The sequence below is a fragment of the Argiope bruennichi genome, chromosome 3, assembly GCF_947563725.1.
Source record: "Argiope bruennichi chromosome 3, qqArgBrue1.1, whole genome shotgun sequence".
NCBI classification, from domain to species: domain Eukaryota; kingdom Metazoa; phylum Arthropoda; class Arachnida; order Araneae; family Araneidae; genus Argiope; species Argiope bruennichi.
In genome coordinates this window covers 145,779,894-145,805,622 of record NC_079153.1, presented here as the reverse complement: position 1 = coordinate 145,805,622, position 25,729 = coordinate 145,779,894, and the positions used below count along the sequence as shown (strand labels likewise).

The following is a 25,729-nucleotide window of genomic DNA, read 5'->3' as shown; positions in this document are numbered from 1 at the left end:
GCATGCATATATCAGCACACCAATATTTCCTCTGTTAACACATAATAAGAGGAAAGAAAATGATTCAAAAATTAGAACTCCAAATGTAAACAAAAAATACGCTTCATACTTGGCGGAGAACGTTAATGGCAGACTGCTCGAGGAAAACGGTGCGGATGAAACTTAAATGTCATGCGCAAGAGGTACATGACATGTGACTTTTACGTCACATGAATTGACCCCATTGAATGACACTGAATTGCAGCAATTATTACAGCCAAATACATCTTTAAAATTACAAAAACATTATTTTCCCCTGGAAGATATCCATTTAATTTGTGATTTATCTCAATCCCAACCCAGACCTTTCATTCCAAAGGCATTTCGACAAATAATTTTCTAAAATATCCATTTTTTTTTTAAATCTCATTCTGGTACATCAGCTACCTCAAATTTAATTTCCAAACGATTCACATAGCCAAAAATGAAATCAGATATAAGAGATCGAGTTCCTGCATGTGACAAATGTCAACATGCTAAGGTTTTTCAGCAAACCAGAGCTCCTCTTAGCACCTATGACGAACCGGATGCTCGATTCTCTCACATTCATCTCGATTTCATAGGACCCCTTCCCATTTCTTAAAGCAATCACTATTGTCTCACGATTATAGGTATCTTCATCAGATGATCTAAGGTGATTCCAACAATTAATATATCAGCTCAGACCACTGCACGTGCACTTGTGCATGGTTGGATATCTAGATTTTGAACACCAATAACAATCACTACAGGCCAAGATCAAAATTTTGAATCCACACTTTTTCGTGAACTCACGAGTATTTTAGGTAGTCACAGAATACATTCAGCTGCATACCCTCCACAATCAAACGGTATGATAGAAAGACTACACAGACATCTTAAAGGTCTCTTATGGCTCACGAAAATATAAAGTGGACAGAAACTTTGCATATAGTTTTATTAGGTTTGCGTACTGCCATTAAAAAGATCTCAATGCTACTAGTTCTCCTCGTATATGATGCTACATTGTGTGCTACTACCATCTGATCTTCTGAGTGATGATTCTATTGTGAATGCAACTGTAACACCCACTTATGTGACAAATTTAGTTTCAATAATGAAAAAAAAAAACTAAATCCAACAAATCCTATTCAATATGGAAATTCTAAATTTTTTTGTAAATCCATTCTTAACACCATGCAGTCACGTATTCCTTAGAAATGATAGAGTTCCACCACCATTATCTCCTCCTTATTCTGGACCTCGTTCAAATCTCGGACTGATAAAAATTTTGTTATAGATATAAATGGTAAAAGTGTATAACTGTCACCATAGACGGATGTAAACCTGCCTATGAAATTTCGGAAACACTACCAAAAGTAACTTTGCCGAAAGGGAAATTACAACAAAACGGTAACTCTAAAAATTAAAAAAAAACAAACAAAAAAAAAAAACAGATATGGTAGAGTTGTTTATTTTCCTAAGCGACAAAGCGAGAAAATTTTAAACATTTTTATATTTTATAATTCTTGTTCAATATATTGTTATTCATTTTTCTATTATATTGTAATAATTCTTATGGTTGCATTCACTTCCAAGTAATTTTCGTTCCCTTCGTCACTGGGGGATACTTTGTAGTGAATGCCTATCACAAATCGTATATACTTGTCATAAATCATATATACCTATCATAAATCATATAAATCAGATCAAATATCTGTAAACTACAGGCTCCGTCGAGGCTGTGTGTGACGTAATTGATGCGGCGCTCATCATCTGGGTATTGCTAAAATTGCTATTCTCTCTCCTTCTCTTCGAAATCCCTCGCGCACTGTCTCGTAGTAAAAATCAAATGATTTAATTTCTTTAGTTAAATTGTAAATAAAATTATTTTTTTAAAACGTTGCAATAAATGCAATAACAACAATATGCACCAACCTTAATTACGACAATCTCATTGACTTAATGTAGAATTTAATTCCTTTTGACCTCAGAAGGAAACATCTATCTCATATTTTTGCATGCAATACTAAAAAATTATGACAATTATTGAAAAATAGCTCTAGCGTTTTCCTTAACATCAGTTAGTTCAAACTGATGTTAACATCATTTCAAAATTAGTTAAAAGTTTTTCACCTTCTTAATTCATTGACACTAGATTGCGCTGTCTAATTTATTCTTTGCTTGTTCCCTGAAACGGGACTCCAATGTTCTCGTGCGCATGCGTAAAAGGCAATACGAGAAAACTAAACTTCGAGACTCTCCAAAGTAGTTGAGATTTTCCGATTCGTCTCCTCTGCCTTTCACTTCTAATGCTTCCTACCCCTTCCCTTTGGACTTCACCCTCAGGGGATCACCTTCTTTAGGTGAGTACGGGCTTCCCAACCCCGAGGTACCCAGGGATCTCTACTCCCTTTATGTTTATTCTCATCTACGCCTCCTGCTGTCTGCTTATTTATTCCATCCCTCGACGGCAAGCGAGAGAGCTCTCCATGAGAAGCTGTCGCCGTTCTGTTTGCTTCCTGTTTCTCATGGACAGCCAAAAACCTAACGTGTTGGCCATGCGTGGCGACCCATTAGACGGGTGGTGCACTGTGGTCCCCGGTGTAACAATCGGTCGGTAGCTGGCCACCTGAGTGGTTAGTCTGCTTGGGATCAAGCGAAAGGGTCACCTTCTGGGGCTCTGCGTTAAGGGTGGTAGACGTTCCTGGAAGTGGCTCTTAGCGTATAGGTTTCGATTAGCATCAGGGTAAGCGCCGATGCTGGGGGTGCCTAGAGCCGGTGGCTGCCTTCCCTTGTTGGGCTCCGTGGTGGGCGGTGCCGTCGAAACCCGAATATGAATTGTACTTTGCATGGGTCTTTTCGAAACGTCTTTGTCCGGATATTCGATTACTGAAAATACTCCTTTTATCATCTTACACACTGACAAAACCTTTCATAAAGTCTCGCCTTTTGTGATTCAGAAACTTATAGCCTCAACCATTGGAGAAGTCAAAGATACTAAATCTGGAGATTTATTGATTGAAGCAGTCACAAAATCACAAATATCTGTAATTAAAAATTTGAAGTATTTAGGAGAATTTCCTGTGGAAACATATGCTCATAAATCATTAAATTATTGCCGTGGTGTTATTTCCGAACTAGACCTCGAATTTGTTTCAGAGTCTGAACTTGTAAGTGAGCTTAAAAGCCAAAAAGTTTGTGAAGCCCTCCGAACAAAAATAAAACGTAATGGTCAACTAATTCCAACGAAGCACATAATCTTAACTTTTTGTACTCCTCAACTTCCGAAAACTATTCTTGCTGGCTATGCACGATATAAGGTTCGCCCTTATATTCCTACTCCTTTACGATGTTTTAATTGACAGAGGTTCAGCCATTTTAAAAACGCTTGTCGAGGTAAGCAGACTTGTTCCCGCTGTGCATCATTCGGACATTCGAGTACAGAATGCAATGCAGATCCCAAATGTGTTAATTGTGATAAACCCCACACCTCAGATTCCAAGGAGTGCAATAAGTGGAAAATGGAAAATAAAATTCAAGAGTTCAAAGTAAAAAAAAAAAAAAATATCATATTCTGTGGCAAGGAAACTTGTGTATCCCCAGCCTTCTAATGCATCAGCTTCATTAGACTTAGTCCCCAAAAATGTACGGTTCAATGGGTTGATCTTAAAAAATTTTACAATGAATCTTCAAATACACCTATCCATAACAAATACATAAAAAAACCTCGAATAAAAAGATTACAATGATTTTTTAACTTGATTTTGTAATATATTGTATCTGTTTTAATGTTACGAGATTTGCATTTTCACTTTTTAAATTTCATTGATATTTTAATCTTTTAACATTTTTGGAAAATTTTCCTTTCTGGGATATAATTTACATTTTTAAGAATACTGATGCTATTCATAATTTGTCTTTCATTTTATCACGAGAATTTGTAATTTTAAATTGTATGTCTGAATTGTACTTGACATATTTTTTAATACCATATGACTAGCGCAGTATAGTGTTTATCTACCATAAGCTTGGCGCAGCATAGCCAAACATGGCTCTTGCGCCAAAAAAATCCAATCAACCAACCAACCAACCATTCCCTTTGGACTTCAGTGGAAGAAGCGTTCTCGGGTTAACGAGTCTCGCCACTCTCGAAAATCTGTAGAATCCGTTTTCGTTGTTTAAAGTTTAAACTTTCTCTGTGGATTAAACAGTTTTCGGTGTAAAAGTTTCATAAAATTTATCGTTTTAAAGCGAATTTTCATAGAATAAATCAAACTGGTTTTCGTTTAAAAATAGAAATAGTTACTCGTATTTAAGATGTTGAAATTTCAACATAAAAAGGTTAAAAAATTACAACAAATACTTGACACATTAGATGTCTTTGAAAAACCAAATGTTGCTTTGGAACAATATCCAACTCCTCCTCATATAGCTGGTAAGGATATTTAACAATCTGCGATACTAATAATGTACTGTTGTTTTTATTCCTGAAATTAACGCACTTTAATTGATAATAATTTCTTCATTGTTGTATACAGGAATTAAATTTTGAGAATATATGGCCAATAGTATGTCTATTTAGGCAGGAAAAATTCGGAAAACTTATATTGGATGTATGAATTCAGATGGCTATAGTATACTTTCGATTGTTTTAAAGTTATTGTGTATAAAAAAAGTAACATCATTTTTTGTATTTGGTTTTGAGCTCTGAAATTTTTTGCAGTTACCAGGGTTAGGATTTTTATGCATACTCTCTGTAAGAATTAAATGCATGTTATTAAAATTGTTGATTTATTTTTAAATATGTCAAATAATTATGCTTGAAAATAAGTATTGATTTTAGCCATTGTTAAGAAAATTCTTATTAATTTACTGTTTTTATCTACATTAAAAATTTGAAAATGAACCAACAGTTTCAGATCATATTTGACCGTGCTTTTGAAAATCTGTGTTGCACTAAAGTAACCATAATGGATGATATGTAGCTTGTAAATTTTGGTTCAATTACGTGTTTTTCTTAAAAAATTTTGATAATTTTATGAAATGGACAAAGTTTTTTATTAATAAATTGAAAATGTTTAAAATAAAAATGGAAAATTTGACATGAAATTATATAACAATTTTAAAGTAGAATTATCTCTGAAAAGTTTATCAAGAAGTTACTAGTTCATTGTTAATGCTTGAAGCTAATTTTATTGGAATCATTAATTTATGCAGATAATTTATTAACAGATTTAAAATTAATAATTTATTTAAAACAGAAATTTTTATGATTAATGTACGCAGGCAAATCTAGCTAAATGTGAAAACAGCTTTTTACTGAGACTGAAGCTTTAAGTTTATATAATCTGATGTATTCAATTTTTTTATTTTTTTTTATTTACCTGTTTGACTCAGAAAAACAAGACATGTTAGAGCAAGACATTACTATGATGCTGAACATTTTATGTTATTAAATGTTCTTTGTAATAACATATTAATAGTTTTATTTTTAAAACTACATTTAATTAGTAATTAAATTTATTCAAGTCTCATAGTATTTTGATCTTACTAATATGTTTATTTAAATATTATGATTTTGATTTCATATCATTTTTCTGTTTGGATTCAAAATATATTTCAATCATTTCATACGTTTTTTTCCCTTTTGTAGCTCATATGTTACATATTATGTCCGAAAATACAGGGGAGGTAGAAGACAGGATGGTGGCTGATCTCGGCTGTGGCTGTGGCACTTTGACTATTGCAGCTGCCATTTGTGGGGCATCGTGAGTTATGCTAATGCATTTTTTGCAAATATTTTCATTAAAAATATTTTATAAAATTACTGAGTATTATTGATGTAAGATTGAAGAAGAAACTTTTCAGTACATTCCATATAGTATTGATATTTAAACATAAATTCTTCTGTTTGATTGTCTAAGCATATTTGAAAAATCCATGCTATAATGCAAAATTCAGAAATATGAACCTAATATACATAATACATGACAAAGAGTTTTGGAGGGGGAAAGTGACGAATCTTTACATTTTAAGATTGGTTACCCCTTTTAAACTGAATGATTATTTGTTACTAGCCATTTATTATCTCTAAATAACTATCAAAATGTGAAAGAGCTAAACAAAATTCTTGCTATTAATATATGAAAAAACACTGAGAGCGATGGAAATTGAAATGAATGGTGTGAAGTTTTGAGTTGTTATACTTAAAAAAAGAAATCAGAATATTAAAATAAAATTAAACAAACAAAAAATAAACACAATTCATGCATTATTCCTATATGTAAGAATGGAATTGCTTGGATTTTAAAATTATACTGTATGTGCATTTTACATTTATGTTGTTTTTTCTCAATTTAGTTTTATTCTTAATTACACCGTTTATATATTGCATTTTATATTTGAAAATAGGATTTTGCATTAACTTCAATTTAAGTTTGAATAAATATTTTCAGTTACTTTTGCTGTATCCCTTATCTTCATTTATACAATATCTGCTATATATAAAAGATTATATATAAATGTGAAGAAATAATTATTTCCTTATTTATTTGAAGAAAAAAAAAATAAAATAAACATTACTAAATGTTATTATTATTTTTTTTAATTTGAAAAGAAAAAATACCTCTAAAATTATTACTATTATTACTAAATGAAATATTTTATAAGATAGATTAATTAATGAAAATGAATGTTTTACAGTATAAATGATAAAATTTCTTACAAGATTATCATTTCTTATTCTTGGAGTATTTTAATTGCCTAACTCAAATTTAAAAGAAAAATTCTTTTATTTTTGTTCTTAGACATGTATGTTTTCTGTTTAAAATGTAGTAGGTTGAATAACTGATATGAATGTTTTAATTACTTTTCAATTTAATTTTATCTCGTCTTATTTTTTAAAAAAAATATTGTTATGTTATCTTTGATTTTTTAAAAAATAAATAGTACCCTGACAAACATCCAAACAATAAGAATCCCAAATAACTCTGGTAAAATAACCAAATTTAAATTTTAAATAATTAAAACCATATTTATACTTTTATTAATACATTGATATTCAAAACAATATAAACTTCCAGCAAAAAAACCCAATGCTTCATATTTAGATAAATTCCTACTAATATTTTACAGGCCATTATTACTATTACTTGTATGTTTTTTTCTTGTCTTATTATGCTGCTGAAAATTTTTCAGTACAGATCTTTTTCTTTTTGCAATGCAATTTTATCCATTTTATGGTTCATTCTCCATCTAAACTGATAAATTCAGAGTGAATTTAATTGCAGGTTTCACTTGCAAAATCATATAAAAATAATCTAAATAATTTTATCTATCTGGTGTGAATTGTTATGACTTATTACCTGCAATAAAATTATTTACTTTTTTATAATTCTCAGCAATAATTTCTTTATGTGTAAAAGATGTAAATTCACTTGTGTATATTATATAAGCATTAGCTTTTGCTCATGAAAGTTTTTTTTGGTGCTATTTAGTTTTGGATTATTTTTCAAACTTATCCATTCATCTATGAATTTATCATCTATTTTTGAAAAAAAATGGGATATAGTGGAAATTTACATAATCTGCCTGCTTCTGGTACATGCTATCTAGATAAAAATAAAATTAAATATGTACAGCTTGCCACTTGAAAGCAATAATGGGAAATAACGCTCAGATAGGAAGTCTGTATTCACACTATTCCATTCTTTGTGTATTTCATATAATCTTGAAATGTAAGTTTTGTACTGGTATATTAATAAAAATTTATGCATTTCTTCAATATGCTTTTTAATATTTTACAAAATTAGAATTCAGACTATTTGGTTTGGGTCATTTTTTTCAGGACTATTTTGATGGATCATAGTATTAATTAGTATTCTTGAATAAAAGACAATTTTTTAAAAATTGAATCAGGTAAATATTAGTATAAGTAAAATGTTGCGAGTTTCCTGATATTATTAATATATAAATTTAATATATTTGACTTGTAAGAATATTTTAACTGTATTAAAACTTTCTTTTGGAAACGGGATAATAGTTTTATTCTGTATCATGTTTTATGAATTTCATTCTAATAATCATCACATATTGATAATTTCATATGCCAGAATTCAACTGTTCCTGTTTTTTTTTCTTTTTTTTTTCAAATTCTTATAAATATATTTAAACTGCTGGTATAATTCAAAATTTAGTTCCTTTGGTTGTGAAATTCATAATCATTTGTATAACCTGCATTATTTGTTTTCTTCTGTCATAAATTTATCTCGGAACTGTTGTGTTGTCATTCGTATTAAATTTGAAAATCAAATGTGTTTTATTACTGTAATTTTCAATGAGAAATATGACAATTAATGATTTTCATTAATTGTCAAAAATACCAAATAAGCTTTTTTTGTTTGTTTGTTTGTTTATGAAATTTTACTTTCAATCTTCTTACTTCTTTGGATTTCATGATGTAAAGCAATTTTAAAGAATTCGTAACTAAAAAAAAAAAAAAAAAAAGTCTATTAATGTTATTTCAATTTTCATCTATGTACTGAAAATCTGCTTGCTTTATTGTATGCTATAAACTACTTATTCTTAGCTTATAAAAAAGAGATGTAATTTTATATTAATATTCTGTTAATTTGGATCTCTTAGAATGTGCGTTGGGTTCGACATTGATCCAAATGCATTGGAAATTGCTCAAAGGAACAAAGAAGACATGGAGCTGAAAAATATTGATTTCATTCTGTGTGATGTCCAAGATTTAAGTGTATCCAAGTGGCAAAAAACATTTGACACTGTCATTTTAAATCCTCCATTTGGAACTAAACATAACAAAGGTGAGATCCTCCTTCATGAACAGCATGCAAATAGGGATTTTAACTTTTTTACTAGCAGCATCAGAATTTAATTATATGATCAATGCTGTTTTCTTGACTAAAAAAATTGCATCTCTTAGAACTATGATTATTAAAAAAAGCTTATTCTGATTATAAGAAAAGATACTGGAAGTAAACAGATTGATATAAACTGTTGAGATTTAAAAGTAGAAAGTGAGTGATAATCATATATTTTTTTTAATTTTAAAAATAAATTCAATTTATAAAAATATCATAATTTTAACTTTTTATTTTTGTATACCTTTCTAGGCATTGATATAATGTTTCTACAGACAGCTCTAAGACTTGCTCGGCATACTGTATATAGCTTACATAAAAGTACTACTATAGAAGTGAGTATTAAACTGATTGTTAGATACAGACATATCTCTTTTTATTTTATCATGCATATTCCTTTTTACATAATAATGAATATCAAATACATTTTATATTATATATTTATTATTCTGTAAAAAATGTATTCCTTTAAAATTGAAGCCAAGTTGTTATATAATTGTCAATTAAATACAATTCAGATTAATTCCACTGTTAAAAATTCTGTAAACTTATATTTGAGTATAAAAATGATAACACACACATATAAACTTAAAAAAGATAAACAAGGCAAAATATGCATTATAGTTTTAATTCCTTTTTATTAAAACTTTATTATTTACCTGTTTTTGTTTTGTTGTGAATACCATACATTTACGAAATCTAGTCTGTGCTATGCAAAATTATATATAGAATGTCTATTCTAACCATGGTCCAATAGCTCTTTTTAAAAACATTAATGATAAATATATTTCCAGTTGCAAAAATTCTTTAAATGAAATATTATATTTTATGATGTTTCAGTCAATAATTGTTATACTGTAGAAAATTAAGAAATCTAAACTTTTTCTTTTGCCACATTTAGTAAAATATTCTTGACATACTAAAATTTAGTTTTTTTTAAAGAAAGAAAGAAATTACATTCTTCTGCTATTAAAACTGACTAAATTGAGAAACTTTGAATATCACTATTTTAAATGATTTTTAACAACTGAATTCTGTGATCTCTAAAATGTTCTTAATGCAAATTGTTATTATACATTAATGTGTTCAAAGATATAGATTTATTTAGAATATTTGGTATAAGGAGATATTACTACTTTTTTGGAAAGACTTTCAATACTAAATTATTTGTTTAGATAAGATTTATGTCTTGTGTTTTAGTCATTTTAATAAAATCTTTACAGAGCATAAGTTTAGGGTATCCCCGTATGTTTTTTTTGCATTTATTCTGCTAATCATATTATAAAACATCAAAATTTTGGCCAACTAGAAGTGGCAAGCATACTTACCATTGAAAAGCAAGTGTAAAAATATCTTGGTATGTTTGCTGTTAAGTATATTAGATGCTTAATTTTATGGAAAGAAAAATAATTTTTTTTTAATGCACAAAATAATGGAATTCCTAAAAACTGAAAATAAATACTTAAACTAAATTTTGAATTCCATTTTGAGAAGTTCATAATGGGATGGTTACATGTAAGGTAACATTCAAAAATAAATAAAACTGTGGTAGTATATTATAATTAAATTAATAATACATTCATTTCTTTTGTTGAGAAATTCATTAAAAATTACAATCTCTAAAGATTCAGTATATTTAAAATGTTGAAATATGTGCAAAATTATTTTAACATATATCTCATATTTAAAAAAAAAAAAGCTACTGCATCAACAATATATATCATTTTCCAGAAATTAAAATGTTTCCACTCAAATATTGTATATAAATTTCATGTAAAAAGGTTCCAGATAGTAGGAACTTAAGAAAATCTTCATCAGTTGAAATTTAAAGACAAATAATTGTAACTTTTGGCCATTAGAAAATCTTTATAATCTACAACCATACAGATACCAAGAGCATTGGTCTATGAATATTTCATGTGGAACATAGAAAAATAATTTAAGTGAATTGAAGCATATATATGTTTTGTTCACTAAATATATGATCTGCTGATGAAAACATCTGCTAAATATATTATTATTTTATCTGGACCATTAATTTGATCATTTGTAGGAGTCGTTTGTTTTGGAATATTGATAGTTTTATGATAATTATTTTCTTTGGCTGGAAATTTTTTTCCCAACAGTATTTAATGACATTTAAAGAAGAAACAATCACCTAACAAATTATTAATGTCTGGTTCTAATGATTAAGGAGATTTTGTGATCAGTATGTAATGTTTCACTTTTATGTACATTGTCATGAAGAAAATCAATTTTACAAAGTAATTTGGTTTATATTAAATGATGAGATGAAGATAAAAAGAGCATACTTACACTTTTATTTTGAAGATAAAATTTATAATAAAATAATTTAAATGAATTAAAACATGTTAAACTATGGAATTTTTTAAATTCATAATTTTTGCAGAATGTTGCATATAAATCTTTCTACTCCTTTGTTCTTTAAATCAGTTTTCTTTATGCCATTAAACTTTAGTCTGTGTGTATTTAAGCAGTTTCAAAGAAAAGAAAGTAGTGTAGAAGTTTATATATATATATATATATATATATATATATATATATATATATATATATATATATATATATATATATATATATATATATAATTTTAAAAACTGGCAATATAAATAATTGCTGTTGAAAATCACATTTTAGACTCTAACATCTGAGTAACAGCAGTTACCTAAAAAAACTTTAATATTAAAGTTATTCATCTTAATGAGACATTAATTTGGTTTATTTTTCTATCTTTAGTTTTAAGGAAGTATAGAGAAATGAAAATCCCTTTGTTTTCTCTATTTGAGCTAGATGACCCATCTACAAATTTATTCAAGATTTTTACATTTCTTACAATATAGCCCAAACTGACTAAAATCCATTCAAAACACACTAGTTATTGTGTCAATATATATATATATATATATATATATATATATATATATATAAATCATATAAACTTTTGAACAAAAGTAGGTTTCAGAATTCAAAAGACCATAAGTGATGAAGATCTGTTGAAATTTTCTCGTAGTTATAGCATGAAAACCATTGCAATAGGTAGTTTTCTTATAAAGATGTAAAAACATTTTTAATTTCATCTAAACATATGATTTTTTCAAAAGCTGATAATTGCTCCTTGAATAAATTTGCATACAACTCCTGTTTGTTTTAAACAGTTTTAGTCATAAAATAATTGCACTTTTTTCTATTGAATGTGTGGGGGTATCAAGATTTTTTTAAAATTATTATTATTAAACGTAACTGGATAACTGTATAAAATTTAGATTTCATAATATTTTCAGAAATACCTTTATTGACTCAAACAACTTAAAACAATTCTTTACTTTATATGAAATATATACTTATATCTAAAAGTTTAAAAATTAGTTACTGAGCAATATTAAAGTGGAACCCTGTGTATTTTTGTTTGTTTGTTTGATGCTTTTATACATATATATCTTTAGCAAAATATCGTTTAGATATCAGTCATATCAGACAATTCACAAATGACAAAGTGTATAAAATTTATAATACTTTATTTCAATCAGTAATTCTGAATATATATTTAAAAAATAATGATCGTACATTGTTTCCCATTATTTTTGTATTCACTTTTACATTAGCTATGAAATGTATTGTTATTATATATATTGGTAAAATGAGCTGTTAACTGTGTCAATATAATCCTATGTACTTTTAAACACAGACAAAAAAATTAATCACCTTTGTACATGTAAGCAAATACAAACCAGTGTAATTTCTAAGCATAGGTTGTCTTATATTTTATTATAATGCTTAATTTTTATTGAGAACATTTTTTAAATGTGTATTCTTTAAATTTTAATATTTATTTCAGTATTTGCTCATTGTAATACAACTGTCTTTTTAGTTTTTACAAAAACAAAACAGGATCATAAAAATAAAAAAGTTGTCGATACCAAAGAAATAAGTCAACTTTTATACGATTAACAATCATGATCTGTTATCTGTTTTAATCATTCTTAAAATAACAAACTAGTAGTTATTTAGATGGATAGATCATTTCTGAAAATATCTACATTGATGTAGAAGCATAGCATGGCCAAACAGTTTGTATTTGATTTTTATATATGTAACAACAATTGAGGGCCGACATAGATGGGATAGAAAGTGTAAATTTCCACCTGCACTAACTTATTACATTTAGAGATTTTAGTTGAAGTCGTATAAAGCTACGAATTAAGCATTCCAAAATGGTTACCGTAATGACTAGCAAAACTCCCACGAAATTTATGATAGAGCAATGCGATGCTCTAAATAAGTTTTTTATATAATTTATTTGTAATAGAAAAGAATAACAGTATTCAGAAATGGTCAAACTACAAAAAAAAAAGTATCTTCTTTCTTTTGAAGTTTAGTAAAAGCGTAAAGAACCTCCCCTCCCTTTTAATGTTTAAGGTATGTGACTATGTTTAAGATGAATTTTTTGAAGTACATACAAATATAGTTAATATTTTTGAATAAAAAAAGATTGAAAAAACATCTATGTTATATCAATTAAGCAGTAATTTTTTTTAAACATTGATCCCCCCCCCCGGCTGAAACAGGGTTGCTACACACGAGAGAACCAGAAAATTTGAAAATTTTCATAAATCAGGCAATTTGAAGTTACTTAGTAATGATTTTTTCCATCCAGATAATGCGGATCTCTAAAGATTGCCCTTGCATTCTTTAACCCTTTAGCATGTGTTTCTTGAATGGTGGAGTGATCCAAATACTCATTGTAGGGTTTTAAAAAAAAATTATACATTTCATTTAATTTGGATTAGAAAAGGAATTTTGTAATCAAATTTTTTTACTCTGAAGTTTTTTATTCTTGGTGATTATATAATAATTTCAGAACTTTAATTTAATAAGTGAAACCTCTTAGTAATGAATTTGAAAAATGAACTACAAGGTATCTTGCTTTTATTATATTAATTCTCTAATTAAAACACATTTTTTTACAGTATATTGGAAGGAAAGCAAAGCAATGGAATGTAAAAATGGAACCACTTTATGAAATGGTATTTAATATCAGTAAATCAAGAACTACACATAAAAAAGAATCTCAAGACATTCCAGTTCATCTTATTCGATTTACATTTCCAAGTGTAATTAAAAAAAGTTAACATAAAAGTTGTTTTATTTATTTCACATACTAAAAAAGATTCAAGAGACAAACCGCACAGAATTAAATATAAATTATATGCAATACAATATAATTATTAACAAACCATTATAAATTCTTGTGAACTACTTCACATGTTTGGTTCTCAGGTAATAGATGGAAGGGGTTTTGACAGATTTCAGTATGATATTGGTTTTGCAAAGGGTACTGATGTGTTCTTTAGAATAAGTTCGATCAATGAAAACAGGCAGTGACTGATCCCAATCGTCAGATTTGAAAGTTCTGTCTTGCAACTCTATTACAAATTCCTGAAACATAATAATTAAAAATACTGAGAATTTAATGCTATACTTATTCAACTGATTTTATTTCACAAATTGCTTTTTATAATTCATTTTCACTATTCTGTTACAAGTAGTGAATGATTTGAGAATCAATTATATTCCACAACCAGCATAGCAATGGACTACATAGTTGAAGTAATAGATTTTTCAGAACCTGCACATCTTAATCATTAGTTACACTGAATTTAAATTCACTTTATAATTTTATATGAAGGGAGAAAAAAGGTAACTTTAAAATTATAATAATATTTCCATAACCACTTTTGATATGTTATGTGATTTGCCCTCCAGTTCTACCTGTATTACATAATTTTTTTCTTTGTCAGTCTGATAATTTTACCTCTCTTCCCTGTACAATCTTCCATTTGTTGTATCATCATGAAATGGGTGTTAAAAAATTCACAGAGGAAAATATTTTATAAAAACAAGGTGCAGTGAGAGAAATTCAAGTATTTTTTGTAGTCAGTGCAAGACAATATACTGGATTGCCTCAAAATTTAACAATTTTATTCAATGAGCTGCTTTGAATTTTAAAGTAAAAAAATGCATTTTTATCACACTGCTAACGGCCATAAGATTTCATGATTCAGCTGTTCGAAAAAGCAACAATATTATTTTGAATATTATTATTACAAATAACATTAAAAAGGTTTGATATTAATTGGAAAGCCACTTTTTAAACCTGAAAAATCCATTCTTAGTGGGCCTCTAATATCCAAAAAAGCAACTGTCCGCAAAATTTCATGTCAGTAACTTTATTGCTCAATCAATCAGGACAAACATTTACATGTATAGAGAAATTTCACTGGGAAATAAAAATTCTACCACAATTACAAAATGAGGGGGAAAAAATATCCAAAACCTGAATAATGAAAGCTTTTTCTTTAAAAATTGTCAAGATCAGATCTAGCAATGTTTGTTTTTATAAAAACTTAAATTTAGCAAGATTAGTCCAACAAATAATAATTTTCAAAAGAATAATAACATAAAAAATAAAATTCAAAAGAAATCAAGAACAATTAAAAACTTAACAGCTTCAAATTAAAATTTCATCATAACTGGATTTTACAAAATTGATTAACATAATTACATACAGCAATAAATTATAATTTCATATAGCACAGTAAAACAACATTTTAAAAAGAATGTTGATTGAATATGTAATGTACTAAATAGGTTTCACTGTAAGTTTTTTAGAGCAAATTCTCCCATGTTCAATACATCTCTGGCATACCAGATTCATTCTGCTGCATTCTTATTTTCTATTGATTGCATAGTCTGTTTATTTTTCTTTTAAGAATACATAAAAAGTTAAACATGTAATTATTAGATATAACTAAAATAAATTCTTTACCATATGAAATGCTAAAAATTCGAACATCATTTTAGTCACAACAACTTTGACAACAAACATTTTTACAATAAAGTCAACAAACTGATATGTGTTCACTTAAATTCTTGAAAGATGATCTATTGATATTTTTTATAATATCTTTTACAAAAAAAAAAAAAATATTTCCATATTTTTAATTCTTTAAAAAGTAATGAACAGTAAAATATTAAAAGTTAGCATTGACAATTTCATACATCTCACTATCTTTACATAAATATATATCTCTGATTCATATTAAGCTTATTTTAAATGCCACTTCTATTTCATATCATTCTTTTTGGAATTTACTTAACTGTAATTATACTGTTGCAAGTTTAAAATTTGATTTCATTTTAAAATAATAATCTGATGAGGTGGTAAAATCACAAATTCCAAGTAATACTAAATTTTAAATCAATAGCTGCATTTTACTGAAATTCAACTATTTTCTGTTGTTTTAAAAAGTATAAATACACAAAGTGACATACAGATCGAATAATGTTTCTTTTAATTAATGAAAGCATAATTTTCTATGTACTTACTTTAAGAACTCTATAGAAACTTCTTGTCAAAACTTTTCCAGTTATATCCCTGGTTGATTTATTTATCTATTTATACATAAATACATATAAACACATAACACACATAAATACATATAATATTAAATAAATAGAAAAATTTTAAATCTATTAAAAATAATAAATAGAAAGTTTCCATTATTTTAAAGTTTGAATATTTTTCAATAAAAAGTTGTGAACGACAGAATTTACATTCAATCCTTTTATTTATTATTATTGTTGAACAATGACTCCTTTTCAGAATCAATAATAATGTAATAAAAAAATGACAAATATTGTCAATATTTTTAAATGTATAGCGTTACTTATGCATTTAAATTGCTTACTATAATTTTTATCAACTTTTTACAATTCAAATTATTTCAGTAGAACTCACTGTAAAGAGATAAAAAATACAATTAAGTAATATTGAGCTATTCATTCAAACTATACATTAATAATTATTGAATAAATGGATATTAATTTTATGTTGATAACTATAAAACTTATAATAATTAAATATTGATAATTACAGGTGGTATCAAAATAATGGAAACACCTGTAAATAAAAGTGATCTTAGAGAATGCACTTCTTAAGCATTAAAATATAATCCTAGCTACTAGCTTTCATTTTAATATATAAAGTATACATCATAGTAGTACATAGCTTTAATGATGTAGTATATATCTAGGATTTCTGTTAAAAGTGTAAGATGTCAGACTGTCAAGGAGTCCAGATTATATGTGCCCAATTAGCTGGAGCTACTGTGATCAAAATATTGCAGCTTTTAAGTGTTTTTAAAGGTAAAATGTCTAAATTCATTTATTTAAGACATTGTGTTTTGATGAACATGAGGATAAAGTGAAATATATACCTTGATCACCTCAATATAATCAGACGTTATGTTCTAATTTAGAGCTTAATCTGGAATCAATATTCTCCACCAACATATCTCCCAGAACTTTCAATATTTCCATGAAGAATGGTACACCATTCCTTTAAATATTTATTTAGCCCTTGTATGATTTGATTCCCAGACAAATTTAAGCTCTATTACATGCCAAAGGTACTCCTACATTTTAAAAATAGATTCTTGTATTCATTTGTGGCGTTTTCATTATTTTGAAACACCTATATGGAGACAGTTGATTTCTCTAATTGTCATACCATTAAGCTACTTTATATTTTACTGAGCAGGGAAAGAAACTATTGCCTTATGTGTGACATATTTTGCAAGCTGATGCATATTTGACATGCTGATTGCAGCTGACATGCATATTTTGCACAAAATACTACTATGGCTAAGATAAATCAACTTCATAGTGGCATATTAAAAAAAGTAAATAAACTATATTTTCTAGTTATCATCTGTGATACCATATATATAATTTGTAAACAACCTAATTTTATAAACATAATTAAGCGGACAAAGGATATAATGTCAAAAATTTTGTCAGATCATTTACCCTCCCCCTCACATATTTGAAACTCCAAATGTTTGTCCAGTTAGATAGAATATTAAACTGAATCATTTTAAAGCTATGAGCATAAAATGCTTAATAATAAATAAATACTGATGATATTTTATTATTTTAATTCTTATTCTAAATTAATTAAATGTTTGACATTTTACAAAATACTTTCAATCCTAAAACATCATAGAAAATATTTTCACATAAAGAAGTGATTTGTGCTGAGCAAAATGAACAAAGTTTAATTAAGTTAGACATATTCTTGTGTTATATATATATACAGTACTGTGCAAATTAATTGGGACAAACACAAAATTTTTCACAAATGTTGTTTAATTAGTAACTTATATGCACAGTATAGCAATCTAATACAAAATATGTCATCCTTTAGCTTGAATGAGATCCTGTACACGGTTTGGCATGGATTCCACTAAATTAGAACATAAATTTTTGATCTCGTCATCACGAAACCAAACTTTTATAGCATTCTCAATCATTGTTTTCTTTGTTGAGCAGTCCATTTTACTCAGATGTCTCTTTAAAATACTCTACAAATTTTCAATGGGATTTAGATCAGGAGAATTACCAGGCCAATCCAAAACCATTATTTTCTGTTTTTGAAAAAAATTCGTTGTTAGCTTAGAAGGATGGCATGGAACAAGATCTTGTTGAAAAATACCAACACTACCAGCAAACGTTTGCATCATAGGCACAATTTTACTTTCTGTTATAGAAATGTATTATTTAGAGTTCATCGTCCCTTCAACTAGTACTAAGCTGCCAGGTCTTTCAGAAGTAAAATAACCATAAAACATCTGTTACTGAGGGTGCTTAACTGTTTGAATAAGATGTTGTTCCCTGATCGGTTCTCCACCACTTTGCCTGACAAATCTTGGACGAAACCCTTGCACATGAAAATGCGTTTTGTCGCTGAATACAACCTTCTTCCAATCTTGTGCAGTCCAGGATTGATATTTCCTATCCCAATCCAAATGTTTTTTCTTCATTGCAGGTGTTAATAACAGTTTTTTTTTATTGGTTTACTTGCAAATCTCCCAAGTTCACTAAGCCTTCATCGAACTGTCGATGAATCCACACTCACACCAGTAGCTAATAATTCTCTCTGAAGATCTCTACTTGTTTTGTAAGGATGCATGCATTGTACTATTTCGTACAAGAAATTTGTCTGTTCAAAACGTGGTCTTGCGTTTGCATCCATATTTACTCTTTCATTTTGGAGACACTGCCCTAAAATTCTTTTGCTGATTAATAATCTTAGAAACACTGGATTTTCCAACTCCAATTACTGCAGCAATATCCCTCACAGCCATAGAAGTATGCTGACTAAGGGTAACAATTCTAGACCTTTTCCTGGGAGTGATATCCATTTTTTTTTTTAATACACGTCAGAAGGAGACAATTCACACAAGTGACCACTTTTTACAGCAACTGAAGGGATAAATTTTCAACATGTCATGATCACGTGATCAAACCGGCTTAGACTAGTCAAGGGCAGTCACACATTCTAAGAAAATGCAATTGAAAACAGTTTGAGGCAGAAAATTCCCAAGAAAGGAGCAATTTTCTTAAAAAATCTGTTTGTCCCAATTAATTTGCATAGTACTGTATATATATGCATTGGTTGAAGGAAAGGAAATTTTAAGACTGAAACTGAATGGGCAGTAGAGATGATAAATATTGGTACACTAATTTGGGAAATGATGTAAATTTTTTAAGTAAATTATTTATGCAAATATTAGGTTTGGATGAAAATCTTTTGAGCCTTCAAAGCCATTTATTTATATCCTAGTAATATCACATAAAAGTTTTTTAAATGGGGAATTTTGTTTTTATTTGCAAATTTAGAATTTATTCATAGTATAAAGATGCGACATGTAAAAATCATAATAGAAATATAGTATTGAAATTTTTTTTACCTTTTCTGATTGTTCAGGAATTGTTGAGAAACGCCTGGATAACCGTCTCTGTTAAGAAAGCATATTCTAATTAAATAGAAATGAGATGCTTATAATGAATTTTATACAAATCATGTAATAATGTATGAGAATGAATATTTTTTTTAAAAAAAGATATGATCTAGATGCACACATATATCTCAAATGAAAAAATAAATTGAATTATTGTAAAAATTATTTTAGATTGGATCATTAAAAAATTTAAATGAAGAATGACAAATTAAAAAAAAAAATCTTTTCTATGAAAGATAAAAGATTAATCAAATATTATATCTAATTACCATTAAATCTCCTCAACAAATGCATATATAAAACTAGTTCCTAAAAATATCTATTAAATACTTTTGAAAGAAATTTTTAGTTATATTCATTTTTCAAAATATAATTAAAAAAAAAAAACATTGAAGAAATCAGTAAAAGGAACAAAAGAAGGAAAAGGCAACATCATTGTCTTAATAGACTGAGTTTTGATCTCCTGTCTTAGAATTTTTTCAAAATAAATTATAATTACTATGAAATTAAAAAAAAATATTTAAAAGAATCAAAATGAAGATTAGTCCCCCCCCTACAACGGTACAAAATTAAGCATATAGAACAAAGTTTGTAAACCTGTGCATATGTACCTTGTTTTGCATATGAATAGTCACATTCTCTTGTTTCTATTCCATAGATGAATTAACAACATAGCTAATAATTAAATCTGAGAATCAATCAATTAAAATATTTGCTCTGATTAAAGCCATGTAAGTGAAGTAATTAGTCGTCAATATAATTAAATGCTACCACCAGGGCAACACTGGAGGTAGCAGCACATTAATTTTACATTTTCAATTACTTTTTTTAAATAATTTGCATCAAACATAGAAACTCGGTCTACTTATGTCATTTGTTTTTCTCCAACTAGGTGGTCAAGTTATCATTTTCCCCAGAATTCACAATACAACAGTGTACACTCAATACTTCCAGATTCTTTTTTACATCAGCAGTTTTCTCTTTGTACAAAGAATCTTGGTTGATGAACTGTGAATACATTATGGTTATTATCAATTTGATTTGTATAAAAACGCCTTATATAATATTTGTTTATTTTTTGTTATTGTTTGGACTCCTTATTGAAGATGACCATCTTATTTGTTTTTTTCTTAATTTCCCTTTTGCATGTATTTCTAGTCAAATGACTGATATAATGAAATCCATATCAATAATTCACTCTTCAGTAATTAGTTTTACCAAATCATATGCTCTTTTTGCTGTTATGAAATTCTTTTTGGGCCATTACTAGTGCAGTTGAATCTTTTCACTATAGTTAAGTATTTTATATTTCAATCCATTCATTATTTTCTCTTTCTCTGATCGAAAAGACATAACTGCTGATCTAGAATTGGATATTATCTTGATATCTCCCAATCGTTAGTCAATAACACAGTTTATGGCTTGCTCTATTGTTATCTCTCTATTGTTCATGAAGTGAAGCATATCTCCCTCAAAGATTTATTTTAAAACCGTCAGCATATATTAGGTTACCACTTAACATTTCTTGAAAATTTTTCCATTCTATTTTTGTCATTAACCAATATTCCTATTTTGTAGTCAAAGTTTTTAATGCCCTCAAAATTTCTCTGTTTTTCTTTTCTTAATACCTTTGAATATACCAACTTCTTTTATTTTTATATCCAGTGGTGCACAGTGACCAAGCATCTGTCATATTAGAAACTGCATTATAAAATTTTCTAATAGGAAAATACATTGTAGCTGAATTAATTTATTAATTATTGTTTTATTTCTATACCAGATCTCATTAGTGTAATTAATTATCTTTTTGATTACAGATTCATACATTTGTTTAATTATTACAGATTTGAGATATTATGTGACCCTTCTAATTCTTCCAAGAGCATATTGCAGAAAATCAGCAGAATTATTATCTAGAAATTCTTTGATTTTGGAATAATATAAAATATTGAAGTTATAACAATTTGAAAAGGCAATTCACTACAAAATGCACCAAATACAGGAGCTTGTCTGGGAAGGGGGAGGGGGAAGCAAAAAATGATGCATACATTGTATTCTTGAATGCATTGCCTTTCTTCTTACTTATGCATCTAAAAGTAAAAATAGAATTTATTTAAACACATATTTCAAAATGCAGATATTGTAAACATGGAATAATTATTCTGGGGGCATTTCCTTTTTATATCAATATTTGGCTAATTAAAAAAAAAAATCTATTTTCACTTTTATTTATTTTTGTTGCTCACAATTAATCACTTACTGTATATAAACAATGACAAATCACAGGCTATTTAATTAATGCCTTTTTTGTTTAAATTATGTTACCTTATGTTACTAACATTTTTACATTTCCTGGAGATTTATGCACTTCTTTAATTTTAAGTAATCCTTATAGGATTTAAGAATTTTTAAAAAGAATTTAGAAACTGAATACAAGAGCATCCATATTTCCTTACCAAACGTCTGACCATCTTTCTATGTAAACAATGCAGTAGCTCATTCTTAGATTTTGCATCCTTCATCATTCTAAAATACAATAAAAATCCTTTGGAGTAAAATATCCTCAAGAAATATTTACATTTTTGTATAGTAAAATATCTCTAAAACTAATAAAAGCAAATATCTGTGCCTATAGATACTGAAGCTAATGAAATTTGATCTAAACATATCTAGAATGGTAAATGTATGCCACAGTTATATTTTGTGCAGAAATTTTAATTATCTAATTAAAATAAGCAACATAAATTAGATCAAGCAAAATTTTGGTGTTTTTATTTGATAATATAAGAAAATTTTATAGTGCAAAAATAATTTTACAATATTTGAAAATTCAGAAAAATATCTTTTCTATCATAGCAACTTAGTTACCAAGTTTTTGTTTCTATGTAATTTTAATAATCTTTTAAAAAATTCTTTATTATGATTACTGTTCATTTTGGCAATGCATTCAGAATATACAAAAAGATATATCTCTTTTAGCTTTAGGTTTTGATTTCTTATTGTAATGCACTAACATATTTTTTATTGAATAAGTTAAAAAATTATTTTATTTTACTTATTATCTTAAATTTTATGAGCATGTTTATTCATAAAGCTAACTATTGAGTTAGTTGAAAATTAATCATTACCTCTATCAAATTAAAGCTTGTAGATGAGATGACAGAAATTTGTCAGGGTAACACTTAAGTGAACAGAACAAGTTTAAAAATAATATACATTATAAGCTTATCAAAACTCAAAATTCAGAAATACTTAGCCAAAGAGAGCATTAAACATCAAGCTTTACATAAAAACAATAGTAGCTCATCAGCTCAGAAATGAACAATGTTGCAAAGAAACTTCACTACTAAAATTTTTGCTTGAAGGTATAGTCATTTTTTTCAACAACGCATTGCTCGGTATTCCAACCTGACACAAATGATCTGGATTTTTAATGTTCAATTCTTTGCTTATCGAAAGTAACGTAAAATATTTATTGAAGATCTGTAATATCTTTTTCTTACTTTTATTGATTTCTCTGCATCAAATATTTTGGAAAAATTACTTACATATTTTTAATGAAATATTGACATTTAAATTTAAAATAAGAAATAAATATTCAATAACTCAGATGTATTTTGGGCTGCATTTCCAGCTGTTTCTATGAAACAATAAACAAAATTAAAGCTCATAAAAAGACAATGAAAGAAAGCTAACTGAGGGAGTAAAAATAAAAGCTTTAGATGGGGGTGAGAAAAAGAATAAATGCATTCAAATCATTGCTGCATGAAATACATCTTTGGAGTCACAAAATTCAAGGAGTAACTTTCCATCTTTCAATCAGTATGAATTTTCATGCTTTCTAAATTGTCTCTATCATATTTCTTGATTCTTCTGTTTTCTTTCCTTGTTTTTTCCCATTTTAATTCATTATTGAATTTCAAAGAGGAAAAGTTGGCAATATGAAAAACATACTTTAAAAATAATTTTTAGGAATACTTAGATCTGCAATCTGAACAGATAAGCTACCACTGCATAAAAGAGATAACTGAAATTTTTCACATAAATAATCCTAATAAACCAGCTGGTCACCAAAAGCAGCTTAAAAAAAAAGAAAAGAAAGATAGAAATCTGTTGTTACAAATCTCAGATTATCATTTGAGAACTATTTTATTTGACAACACAAAATTTGAGAGCAAAGATTAAAAATTTAAATCATTTTGAAAAAAGGGATTAAATCTTGCACCATGATAATTTTGGAAGAATTTTAAGATAATTTTGGAAACTGTCAGAAGGTTTTGATTCAGAAACTAATCTGAAACATTTGAGATGTGGAATATTTTTTCGTATTTATGGTCCCAATCGGAAAAAAAAAATTCTACAATTTATGAGTTCAAACAAATTTTACTTTTTATTTTTCTGCCTATGCATTTTAGGGCTTCAAAAACCCCTAATCAAAACAACATCATGTTCTCACACGATAGAAAAAGAGGTATTTTAGAAAGTATCACTTACTTACACAATTTATTTTTAAAAAATTATGTAAATACAAGTGAAAGTTGAAAATATAATTTAGAGAAATAAGCCTTAAATGAAGCATAATAAAATTAATAATCTGAGAAGTGATGCTAAAGAAATAACAATAAGACAGGTAATTAATTAAGCATGAATTGGAATGAGTGATATTTATTTGGCGAGATTTTAAATAACTACAACGCAAAACAAATTAAATAAGAAATTGACTTAAAAAAGGGAAAGAAATACATTTACCTTCTGGTTAAATCCTCACAGATAGAATTAGGACATTTTTGAATCAATCTGTAAAATAAGAAAGTCCCAATGATAATTTAATCAAAGTCGATATAAAATTTAGCAAAATTAAAGTAATATTTTCTGAAGTTGAATTACTCAATTGAATGGAATGTTGTTTCCCCCCCCCCCCTAGAAACTTTCAGGATTTTAAAATATATTTATTATAATCAATAAATGATAAAAGTTTTCATTTCTATCATTTAAATTTCACAATTTATGTGCTTTTTCCTTCCAGTTTTAATATTAATACCATTGGTAATATTTTTAAACTAATGTTTCTACGTAAGTTACTTAGGATCTAAATATAGATTGTTGTCTTTTTTCCCCCCCTCACTGATAAAAAAAAAAAAAAAACTATTAGAAAGAAATGCTTTTAAACTTAAACTCAAAAACTTATGTCTATTTTTAGGTAAAATGATAGATTACAGTGCATATTTTCAAGACAATCCTCCTCTTCCCATTTTCGCTGTGGGAGTAAAACACTTAATAAAAATGCTGATAAAATTATACAATTTAATTGCAGCTTTTATAATCATTTGTAGTATTAATAGTACATTTCATCAGTATAAAAATTTTACTCCCTTGTGTATGCCTTAGTTATAAGCAAACAGATGCTAGAAAATAAAGTTTGTAATTAGAGATTTTTTTAACTAAGATAACTGTTAGAGTCAAAGAAAATTATACAGTATAACTATTTGTTTTCTCTTTACAGTACTGGTTATAAGATGGTATAACTTACAATTTCCTCCTCTTAGAAACATTTTCAAGCATTTTGTCTAGATTGGAAATGACCTTTTCTTTCTGTTTCATGTCTTCTTCTAAAGAGTGTTGAACCCAAGCGTAAAGTAAAACATCATATTTGGGCAAAACTAAAAAGTAAACAAATATTCAATTTATTCTAGTATGAATATAATATTTGATTTTTTTAAATTTTATATTCAGCAATATTTTATTTAAATACAGTGATAAAAAATAAAAGCAAAAGTATTGGCAAACAAATTTTTAAAAAATCTTCCTATTGCTCTTATTATTTTCTTGTATACATAGGATTGAGAAAGTATAGTAATTGTTAAAAAATTCAAACTCGAGATTTTAACGAATCTCCATGTTTTAGACCTCCTTGAATTTGAAAAAAACACATTTTTGGAAAATGTCCGTCTCTCTAGATAA

At 27.4% G+C, this 25,729-nt stretch overlaps 2 protein-coding genes across 8 annotated transcripts in view; one reads left to right on the top strand and one right to left on the bottom strand.

The window, feature by feature from the left end:
* Nucleotides 1-4,104: 4,104 nt before the first annotated feature.
* On the top strand, nt 4,105-14,042 carry LOC129962575 (rRNA N6-adenosine-methyltransferase METTL5-like). Its single transcript, XM_056076357.1, has 5 exons — nt 4,105-4,435; nt 5,654-5,768; nt 8,644-8,828; nt 9,138-9,220; nt 13,874-14,042. The coding sequence occupies exons 1-5, from the start codon at nt 4,318-4,320 to the stop codon at nt 14,033-14,035; spliced, it is 663 nt and encodes a 220-aa protein (XP_055932332.1). The 5' UTR covers nt 4,105-4,317; the 3' UTR covers nt 14,036-14,042.
* The window catches only part of LOC129962574 (uncharacterized), a 38,846-nt gene continuing 27,033 nt past the window's right edge, over nt 13,917-25,729 (bottom strand). For all 7 annotated transcript variants that reach the window (XM_056076353.1, XM_056076351.1, XM_056076350.1 and 4 more), the window contains 6 exons: nt 25,299-25,428; nt 24,518-24,565; nt 22,225-22,294; nt 19,718-19,765; nt 16,293-16,358; nt 13,917-14,342 (listed from right to left, as the gene is read on the bottom strand). In XM_056076353.1, coding sequence (XP_055932328.1) covers nt 14,160-14,342; nt 16,293-16,358; nt 19,718-19,765; nt 22,225-22,294; nt 24,518-24,565; nt 25,299-25,428 — 545 coding nt within the window. In that variant the 3' untranslated portion in view covers nt 13,917-14,159. The remainder of the gene's footprint in view (nt 14,343-16,292; nt 16,359-19,717; nt 19,766-22,224; nt 22,295-24,517; nt 24,566-25,298; nt 25,429-25,729) is intronic.